This window comes from Papio anubis, chromosome 18, assembly GCF_008728515.1.
Source record: "Papio anubis isolate 15944 chromosome 18, Panubis1.0, whole genome shotgun sequence".
Taxonomy (NCBI): domain Eukaryota; kingdom Metazoa; phylum Chordata; class Mammalia; order Primates; family Cercopithecidae; genus Papio; species Papio anubis.
The window spans coordinates 45,561,685-45,572,186 of NC_044993.1; the positions used below are offsets into that span (position 1 = coordinate 45,561,685).

Sequence of the window (10,502 nt, forward strand, 5' to 3'; positions counted from 1 at the left end):
CTGACTCCCAGAGCCCAGGTGCCTCCTCTGGCTGACCCCAATCTCACCTGGTTCTGTCCGTTTGCCTTGGGAGACTCCCGGGTAGCCCCTGGCTCCCCACTCCCTGTAGGTGCCACATCCTCAAAATTAGCTGGGGCTGGAGGGGGTGTGCAGGGCCCATGCCCTGACCCAGAAGGCACCTCACTCCCTGCATCTCTGGCCCCAAGGCCCACGCTGCTGTTCTCTTCCTCCTCCTCTGTGTCAGAGGCCAAGAAGGAAAACTTGGAGCGCTGCTCCTTCAGCAGCATCTCGATGCGGGAATCCAGGCTGCTGTGCTGGGCGAAGGGCACGCTCTCATTGGTGGTCTCTGGGGCTGGGGAGCCGGAGCGGGCAGGTGAGGCTGGGCGGGGGGAAGTCCGAACTTCTTCTCTCTCAGGGCTGGGCCCTCCTCCACCCCCGCCTCCGCCAGGTTCTGGAGGCTCCGGGGGTGGAGCCTCTGAGGCGGGAGGCCGGTAGTCCTGGTCGGCGGGCCGGCTGGGCTCGGGGGGCAGGTAGGAGGTATAGGAAGGTGGGAAGCACTCAGCTGTATTTTCAGCAAAGGGGGCTCCAGGGGGATCTTCCCGCGTGGCCCGGCGTGATGGGTAGGAAGTATGGCGCTGGTAGCGATTCCAGCTTTCATAATACGCTGGGTAGTTTGAGTCAGAACTACGAAACTGAGAGGACGAGGAGGAAGAGGATGACGAAGAGGATGAGGACAAAGAGGAGGAAGAGGCGGAGGATGCTGCGGTGGCTGCAGTGGTGGCGGCGATGGCCGTGGAGGCGGTTGTGGAGGCTGAAGATGCAGAGAAGTGGCGGCGGGAAAAGGCATCTTGGTAGCTGTTCTCTGACCGCCGGGGCTTGAAGGAGGTTGAAGTGGTGCTGGAGAAGAAGCAGGGGAGTTAGGTGGGCTCAGCTCTCTACGACTAAACCAGAGCGTCCTGGGTCCTAGGGCCCAAAGCCCCTCTAGTCTGCCCTCAAAAGAAGAGCTATATGTTGGGTTCCTAGCTAGTGTGTTCCCTGAGGACAGCAATCTGTTGACTGAATCCACAGAAAAACTAGGACAAATTATTTCCAATTCCCTCTTGGAGAGACTCTGGGCTTCTTCTTCCCAGTGGCAGCTCCCAGACTCTGCGGGTGGGGCCCCAGGCGGGGTCTGCTCTGTACCTGCTGGAGTAGGCGGAGTCCTGAGAGTAGGGGGTGCTGCCCCGAGACGTGTAGGGGGTTCCTTGGGAGGACTGAGGGGTGAACTGGCCAAAGGAAGATGGGGTATCTTGTCGGCTGCTGGAGAAGCTTGTGTCCTGGGAGCAGGGGGTGCCGTTGCCAGGAGTGCCCACTGCAGTAGTGCCTGCTGGGTAGGCAGCAGTGTCGGAGGAAGAGCGACGGCGGGATTCAGCCTGGAGCGACAGAGCAGGGCAAGGAGAGAGGAATGGGCTCAAGACACCACTTGAAAACCTGCCCTTCCCCAAACCAGGAATCCTATTTCCCTGTCTTTTGAAAGCATCTCAGCAGCTTTGCTTGGCTCTTCTTATGTTTAACAGGGAAGCCCGGAACCTCCCGAAGACTGCTCCTGCTCTGGGCACCCGGGCACCATGCCCACATGGCTAGGGGCTGTGGCAGCCACAAGCTTCTCACCGTCTCAGTGGCTACACCCGAGCCTTGGAACTTCTCACTCAGGGCCTTGCCCCCAGTGGGCACAGTCTGAGGGGTGTAGGAGCCATTGACAATTAGTTCATAGTATTTCATTCGTTGTTGTCCTGGAGGGAGGGAAATGGGAACCAATTGTCAGATGGAGACACTAACTCCTTCCTGATCTGGTATTCCTGCTTCTTTCTCAGGCCTCAAGTTTCCTACAATTTCTTGGAGTCTGGGTTTCAGGATTTCAGTTCTCCTACCATAACTCTACCTTTGGGATCTTCTACCTCATCTCTACCTCTGAACTACCACAAACAACATATATCACGACACTTCACGATTTACCAAAAACACTTCTACTTATTTTACGCATGCTGGATCACCAGAAGGGAAGCATCAGTACCTCTGTTCTACAGGCTTAAAAGTGACCTACACAAAGTCACAGAATTGGTCAGTGAAAGAATTGGAATTCAAACCCAGAGGCTTGATCACCCCATGCTCTTTATCCTGTAAACTAAAGCCTGCAGAAGAGCAACCCGGGGACTAACGGATCCCGCAGGCGCTGTGAACACCTCAGAAACACCTTGTGAGAAGGGAAACATGGTATTTTAAAACCATGAGATTTCACACAAAAACCCATATTTCTGGCTGGAGTGCAGTGGCATGATGTAACTTCCACCTCCCAGGTTCAAGTGATTCTCATGTCTCAGCCTCCCGAGTGGCTGGGATTATAAGCATGAACCACCACATCTGGCTAATTTTTATTATTTTTAATAGAGATGGGGTTTCACCATGTTGACCAGGCTGGTCTCGAACTCCTGTCCTCAAGTGATCCACCCACCCTGGCCTCCCAGAGTGCTGGGATTACAGGCGTGAGCCACCGCATCCTGGCCCTGGCTTTTTTTTTTTTTTGAGACGGAGTCTCACTCTGTCCCAGGCTGGAGTGCAGTGGCCGGATCTCAGCTCACTGCAAGCTCCGCCTCCCGGGTTTACGCCATTCTCCCGCCTCAGCCTCCCGAGTAGCTGGGACTACAGGCGCCCGCCACCTCGCCTGGCTAGTTTTTTGTATTTTTTTTTAGTAGAGACAGGGTTTCACCGTGTTAGCCAGGATGGCTGGCTTTCTTTTACAAATCAAATTCAGGAATGTTAAACCTCATCCCCACTTGCAAACTGGCCAGTGCCTACTAACGGCTGCCTCCTTCAGACAATACTGCAATCTGCAGCTCGCCACAGACCCCACTGCTCCTCATCACTCAACACAGAAGCCCAGATCACCTCGCTTGCATTCACAGCTCCTTTACTATCTCAAATTTTCAAACCAAAAAACACAGAAAATCCAGTGAATCTGGCATTAAAACCTATATAGGTTATAGAACAGCGTATAGAAAAAAGAGCCCGGCCACGGTGGCTCACGCCTGTTAATACCAGTACTTTGGGAGGCTGAGGCAGGCAGATCACTTGAGGTCAGGAGTTCAAGACCAGCCTGGCTAACAGGGTGAAACCCTATCTCTACTAAAAATACAAAAATTAGCTGGGCGTGGTGGCATGCACCTGTAATCCCAGCTACTCAGGAGGCTGAGGCAGAAGAATCGCTTGAACCTGGGAGGTGGAGGTTGCAGTGAGCCAAGATTGTGCCACTGCACTCCAGCCTGGGTGACAGAGCGAGATTCCGTCTCAAAAAAAAAAAAAGAAAGAAAGAAAGAAAAATTAAAAACAGGCTGAGCAGTGTAGCGAGACTTCATCTCTGCAAATAATCAAAAAAATGTTGGCCAGGTATGGTGGTGCGTGCCTGTAATCCCAGCTACTCAGGAGGCTGGGGTGACTGAGCCCAGGAGTTGGAGGCTGCAGTAAGGAAAGATCACGCCACTGCTCTCCAGTATGGGTGACACAGCAGGATCCTGTCTCAAAAACCAACCAACCAACCAACCTGACCTGGGCTGATTTACTACAATCTATTCATCCTACCTAGTACAACCCTTCATATGATTTTTTTTTTTTTTTTTTTAACAGATAGTTATGTGCTTGATTATGGCCTATTGCCCAACCTTGCTGGAGACACCACATGCACAAATCCATGTACCATAATTCCACTCTAAAATCTGATCTGATTTCAGAAACACAACTGGCCCCAACAATTTCAGATCATGACCCTGGGTGCCTGCCTGACCCTGACAGGCATTTGCATGTACAACCTCCGTTGGAGGCCAAGCCTGAGTGGCAGGCACAGGAGTCCTCACCTTTGATGTCAAGCTGGGCATGGATGATGTTGCCCATGACGGAGGTAAGGTGGAGGTTTTTGACTGTTTCCTTGGCGCCTCGAGTGCTGGTGAAGAGCACACGGGCCAGGCCCAGGTGCTTGCGCGTACGGGGGTGAAGAAGGATCTCTACCTCTTCCACCTCGCCGTACTTACGGCACATATCCTTCAGGAAGGTCTCCCGCACGTTGTCATTCAGCCTTGCAAAAGTCACTTCCTTCAGTGGAATCTGTCCAATATAGAACTCGTCCAGCTGGGGAAAGAACAGGAGTTGGTATGGGGTCTCAACACTAACCACTGTTCCTTTGTCCTTCGGGAAACTTTAGCAAGCTCCACGAAGTCAAGAGAGAGATCCAGGAAAGTGATGGGCAAGGGAAGGGGCCCATAATAAGGGATCCATCAGACCTGACCCCTTTTCCCTGAATTCTTATCACCATAGGATAGCAAGAATTAAGAACGGAAATGTGCAAACTAGGCCAGGTGTGGTAGCTCACGTCTATAATCCCAACACTTTGGGAAGATGAGGTGGATGGATCACCAGAAATCAGGAGTTCAAGACCAGCCTGTCCAACATGATAAAACCCTGTCTCTACTAAAAATACAAAAAAAAAATTTTAGCTGGGTATGGTGGTGGGTACCTGTAATCCCAGCTACTCAAGAGGCTGAGGCAGGAGAATTGCTTGAACCTGGCAGGCAGAGGTTGCACTAAGCCAAGATCACACCACTGCACTCCAGCCTGGGCAACAAGGCGAGACGCAGTCTCAAAAAAAAAAAGAAAGAAACAAAGAAATGTACATACTGAGGAATAAACATACGTGGAGAGAACGAGCTGCAGAGCGATGATTCCCCAGCTCAGCCTTTATTAGGTAACTACCGTGAACAAGTCACTGGAAATACAGAGATAGAAAGCAAGAGATTCCCGTACAGAAAAGTAGCAAGATATGCACATACAAACACAACACGACTCAGTGGCAGCGGACGTGTACATGGTATTCTGGAGCCCAGAGAAGGAAACCTTAGTACAGAGTATAATCAGGGAAGAATTCATAAAGATGGTGCCATTCTTACTGAGATTTGGGGATTAACATTCCATCAAATGACAAGGACCCCTAGGACACGGAAGTATAAAACAACTTGGTGTTTTCGAAAAACTGCAAAGCATATGGTGTGGATACAACACAGGGGTGTGGTGTCAAGTCAGAGGATAAAGCTTGGCCAGATCAATAACCATACATGTCAATGCCCCGAAACATGGACTTGGCAACAAAAGGAAAATAGAAGAGCAGTGAGCCAAAGAGACAAATGACAGCAAGGCAGAGAAGAAACAGAGGAAAGAACGAAGGCAAGGAGATCAGATGAAATGAATACCAAGATCTACGTTACGTGGCAATGAGAATAGAAAGATGAAGAATAAAAAGGAAAAGAGCCAGGAGGACTTGGTGACCGACTGTGAGAGAAAAGGAGAGAATCAAAGGCTGCCAGGCTATGCAGCTGAGTTGACAGTACTGCCACGTATGAGCAGAGGGAAAATGAAAGAGATAGGTTAAGGGGGTAGATAATTTATTTTAAATCTCTTAATTCTGAGACATCTGTGTGGCCTCCAAATGAAACTCTCCCCCTACCAGGCATACAAGCCTGGAGATGTCGGCTGGAAACAGATATTTGGAAGTCATCAAAATTTAGGTACTAGTTGAAGCTGTAGGTGTGAAAGAGATTGTCCAAGTAAAGTGTACAAAGTAAAAAAAAAAAAAAAAAAAAAGGTGAAGAAGAAGAATGAAGGGACCCCACAGACAATTTATTTAAAAAGGAAAAATAAAGAATCAAAGAAGGAAATGAAGAACCACCAGTGTTCCAGGCCCAGTTCAAGGCCTGAAGAATATCTTGCCTAGGGTGGGGAATGGGAGTCCTCGAAGGAAACAAGATGGAAATGACATTGCCAAATGAGAGGTGGGGAACAGTGCAATCCAGGTAGGCAGTGGCCTTGTCACTCCCCTTGACTGTCAAGGAACTGGGAGATCCCACTGTTGTGTGCTATGCATTGTCTAGGAATACACAGTGATAGAAATAGCAGCTAAACAGTCTTTACCTCACCCTTCAAGAAGTCAACACTCCAGCCACCAGAGATACACTTAGGACACCTGACCTGTACCCTTCTAGAAGACTAAGTGTACCTTCTGTCCAGAACAACTGAGTCTCACAGTCTCAGGTTGCTAGATCTGGCTGAGACCCTTTCATTGGAAACCCTTTTTATTCAGCTATAGTGCCAAGACGCATCCTCCATACCCTCTTAGGACTACCACACTAAAAGCCCAGAAGACACGTACCTTAAACTTAGGGACTGGGAGGGAAAAGTCTCTGTTTTTGGACCTGACATGGCAACGGGGGTCTTGGAGATCTTCGACTGGTATATACTTTGAGTCCTAGGAAGGAAAGCAGTAGCAGAAAGACAGCTCAGGGTGAATCCAGGCTGGGGAGCTCTAAGAAGCCCATCTGGACACGCACATGCAAAACATGGGTTCAACTGCCCACTTTCAAGAAGGCAGGCTACCATTCTAGGTGCTGAACAGAATCACAGAGGACAGGGGCACCTGGAGCTCCCCGGATGGCAAGCAAAGGCCCGGGCACTCACGTTGACACTGAAGTGGACTCCGTCATAGCGGTACACCTTCTGAGAAGGCCTGCGCAGGGCAGGGTCCAAGGCAGGATCCACGATGAGCTTGTAGTTCCGCCACTGGAAGCTCGGGGCCTTCTGCCCATCTCCCCCACCTTCCTGATCCATCTTTGCTCATTTACACTGTTAGGGAAACGGGGACACACAAGAAGGGTCACGACTTGGGCCTGATTCCCCTGCCTTTCCTCACTGGCCAGCCCCGATTCCAGATTCTCCCATCACTCCAGTTTCCACCCCTCACCCTGACCCGGGGCTCCCCCGGATTCTCCCCCAAGTACCCTCTGTCTCACCACAACAACCCAGCCTCTCTCCACCTCCCAACTCTACTGTCAGGCCCCCAGGCCCGTCTCGAGCCCCCTTACCTTCCCGCTCTCCCTAGCGCGCGCCCCACTTGGCCTCGGCGCAAGACCCCTCCCCCGCCTCCTGCAGGCCCCGCCCCCTCCCGCCTCCTCACCGGCCAGCGGCCCGGGCCGAGCCCGGCCACGGCTCCCACACACCCGCTCGCGTCCCCGCGCCCCGATCCTCCGGCCGAAAGGTGGCACCTCTTCGGGGCGTTGGAAACACCGCGAGACCGAGACCGAGACCCGGCTTCGACCCCGAATCCGGGCGGGGGGTGGGGGGAACGCGCGCCGCTGCCCTCTCCTCCCGCCCCGGCGCGTTCTGCACCCCCAAGCAGATCTCCGCGCACGCGCGCCGGGCGGCCCCACTCACCCGCTCCTGGCGGGCGGCTCCCCTCCCCCCACCCCGCGCGGCACCTCAGCGGCGCGAGGCGGCGGCGGCGGCAGCGCGAGACCCGGCCCCGCAGCGGTGGCGGCGGCGGCGCCCCCCCACCACCACCTCCCCGGCGCGCGCACCAAACACCACCGCCACCTGCGCGAGGCCCAGCGGGCACAGGGTGTGCATTCGCACTTTCGCCACAGGCGCTGCCCGGGGACCCACGGGGCCGGGGATAGCGGCTTCGTCTCGGCCGGCGCCCGGGGAGGCTCGGGAATTGCGGCCCAGGGAGCCTGGAGATTGGCCGCATCCCCCGGAGAGTCGGCTTCGCCACGACGATCCAGATGCTGCGGCCCGGGACGCTTGACGAATCGGCGGCGACGAAAGCTGCGACTAGTCCCTGAGGAAAAGGGGCGGGGCAGAGGGGAGGAGGCCAGCCAGCGCTGGGGAAGCTTCAGTGGCGCGTTCGGGAGACGCAGATTCGCCGGGCGGGCGGGGCGACTCGCTGGACAGGATGCGCGCCGCTTTGCTCCTCTTCCCCGTCCCTTCCTTGCACGGCCAAAGTCTGAGAGGCTGCAGATTCGCAACTGTTCCCGGCCTCAGCCGCAGCCTCCCCTTCATCCGCCTTGGTGGAGTCAAGAAAATAACGGCCCGTTAGCCAATCCCTGCTGGCAGAATCGACAACTTTTTCTGGATTTTTCTTACTGGCCCCAGTGAGAGGATAGCCCGCTTCTGACCCTGGGGAAAATGCCTCCAGCCCAGAGCTCCTGTCAGAGTCCGATGATAATTTTCAGCCGAGTATCGAGGGACCCGAGGAATTCTGAGGATCCGGCCTGGCGAATCTGCGGATTCCGCTGTGGGCGGGGCCGAGTCAAGGGGCGTGGTCAGGGCGTGCGGAGCAAGGGACTAGGGGGCGCCTCCAGGAGGACCCACCAGGACTCATCCGGATGGGAGGGGCGGCCGGGAGGTGGAAAAACACAACCGTGAGCGGTGACTCAGGCGGTTTGCCCCGCCTCGCACATAAATGCAGGGTGCCTTTCCTTCCCGTTATCGTCCTTGGGTGGCTGGCTGCTTAGGATGCCCATTTGCCAGATGGGGAGCGAGAGGCCTGTAGAAGGTGCTTTGCCGTACTCAAACCCACCATTAGTGGTTAAATCCAGGGACTGCTTCAAGGTTTTCTGATGAGCCTAGTGGGGCCTAAGTGCCCTTAAATCGGCCCTGTAATAATAAACGAGGTCCTACAGGAACGGGACTGGACTGGTGTCCTCCTGGCGTCATGGTCCCAGTGCCCGCTTCTTTGGCTATGGCGCCGTATGCTCACGGGATCCCTCCGCACGAGGGCAGCAGCGGCCCAGGCCTACACCTAAAACTCGGGCTGAGGTCTTCTTAAGGCTGAGAGCACCCTTTTGATCCCGTGTGGATGCCGGCACTCCCAGGAGGCCCCTTTTCCTGAGCTGAGGATGCCCCAGGCTCCTGACATGTGTACATCAGGCCCTCGCTATATGACCTTGGGCAAGCCATTGACCTTTCTAAGTTTCGGAGTCTTCCTTTAAACTTGGATGTCAATTTGTAGACAGCCAAACAGTGCAGAAAAGACCCTTAGAGCCTGGTTTATGCAAATTCACCATTTAAGTAATAGGAAAAGGTGGAAGGGAGACTTATCCAAGGTCTCACACCACAAGATAGAAGAAGATTAGGACTAACATTTTAAGGGAAATAAGCCTGAAAAAATTAATTTACGTGGAGGCATAGGTGTTGAGATCAGATTCCTTTCTGTTCTAGTTGAAAGGCACTGGTTCCTTTTCTCAAATCAAAGAGAGATTCCCATGTAAGGGGTAAAGACAGTCCAAGTTCAGTTTCATGGACTGTGTGGTTTTGGGCAAGATCTTCAGCCTTCTTGGGCCTGTTTCCTTATCTCTGAAATGAAAATGATAAAGGCTTAACGCTTGAGGTGTTGGGGGAGTTAAATAAGATAACCTATGAAAGGCCCCTAGTATGTGGTAGTTGCTCAAGGAAGAAACTTGAGGCCAGGTGCAGTGGCTAACACTTGTAATCTCAGCACTTTGGGAGGCCAAGGTGGGAGGATGACTTGAGCCCAAGAGTTCAAGACCAGCCTAGACAACATAGTGAGACCCTCTTCTCTAAAAAAAAAAAAAAAAAATTAATTAGCTGGGTTGGTGGCACATGCCTGTGGTACCAGCTATTTGGGAGGCTGAGGCGGTAGGCTCATGAGCCTGGGAGGTCAAGGCTGCAGTGAGCCGAGATTGCACAGCTGCACTCCGGCCCGGTGCGATGGCTCATGCCTGTAATCCCAGTACTTTAGGAGGCTAAGGCAGGCGGATCACTAGGTCAGGAGATTGAGACCATCCTGGCTAACACGGTGAAACACCGTCTCTACTAAAAATACAAAAAAATTAGCTGGGCATGGTGGCGGGCACCTGTAGTCCCAGCTACTCAGGAGGCTGAGGCAGGAGAATGGCGTGAACCCGGGAGGTGGTGCTTGCAGTGAGCTGAGATCATGCCACTGCACTCCAGCCTGGGCGACAGTGCAAGACAGAGTGAGACTCTGTCTCAAAAAAAAAAAAAAAAAAAAAAAAAAGTAAGACTCTGTCTCAAAAAGAAAGAAAAACCTATACTAAATACTCAGGGAGGGCTGGGCGTGGTGGCTCTCACCTGTAATCCCAGCACTTCGGGAGGCCAAGGCAGGTGGATCACCTGAGGTCAGGAGTTTGAGACCAGATTGGCCAACATGGCGAAACCCCGTCTCTACTAAAAATACAAAAATTAGCCATGTGTGATGGCACACACCTGTAATCCCGGCTACTCAGGTTTCTCGGCTGAGGCAGGAGAATTGCTTGAACCCGGGAGAGAGAGGTTACAGTGAGCCGAGATCGCACCACTGCACTCCAGCCTGGGCAACACAAGACTCCATCTCTAAATAAATAAATAAATAAATAAATAAATAAATAAATAAAACTCAGTGGAAGAGATAGAGACTCTGAACTTAGGGACAAGAGTTCAAAGCCTATAGCCTTGGAATAACTCTCCCCATTCAGAAGCTGCTGGCTCTTGTTAGCATCTGACAGGGTTACACCTGAAACCCACTCCCCTTCCAGGTCCTGTCCACCCAAACTTGCCACCACCCAGCTCTTGGGAACAAGTAAAGTTATCCTAAGAAGCCCTGCCCTGCATCCCGTTCACAGCAACAGAGA

General features: G+C 53.0%; 1 protein-coding gene across 4 annotated transcripts in view; it reads right to left on the bottom strand.

Moving 5' to 3' along the window:
- Positions 1-9,409, bottom strand: part of SETD1A (SET domain containing 1A, histone lysine methyltransferase) — a 28,896-nt gene extending 19,487 nt beyond the window's left edge. The window contains exons 1-8 of one of the 4 annotated variants that reach the window (XM_009196293.4): positions 8,028-9,409; positions 7,447-7,915; positions 6,535-6,699; positions 6,230-6,325; positions 3,888-4,158; positions 1,651-1,772; positions 1,183-1,412; positions 48-897 (exon numbers count right to left, since the gene is read on the bottom strand). In XM_009196293.4, coding sequence (XP_009194557.2) covers positions 48-897; positions 1,183-1,412; positions 1,651-1,772; positions 3,888-4,158; positions 6,230-6,325; positions 6,535-6,684 — 1,719 coding nt within the window. In that variant the 5' untranslated portion in view covers positions 6,685-6,699; positions 7,447-7,915; positions 8,028-9,409. The other 3 variants (XM_009196296.4, XM_031658300.1, XM_009196294.4) reach the window with 3 other exon arrangements.
- Between the last annotated feature and the right edge of the window lie 1,093 nt (positions 9,410-10,502).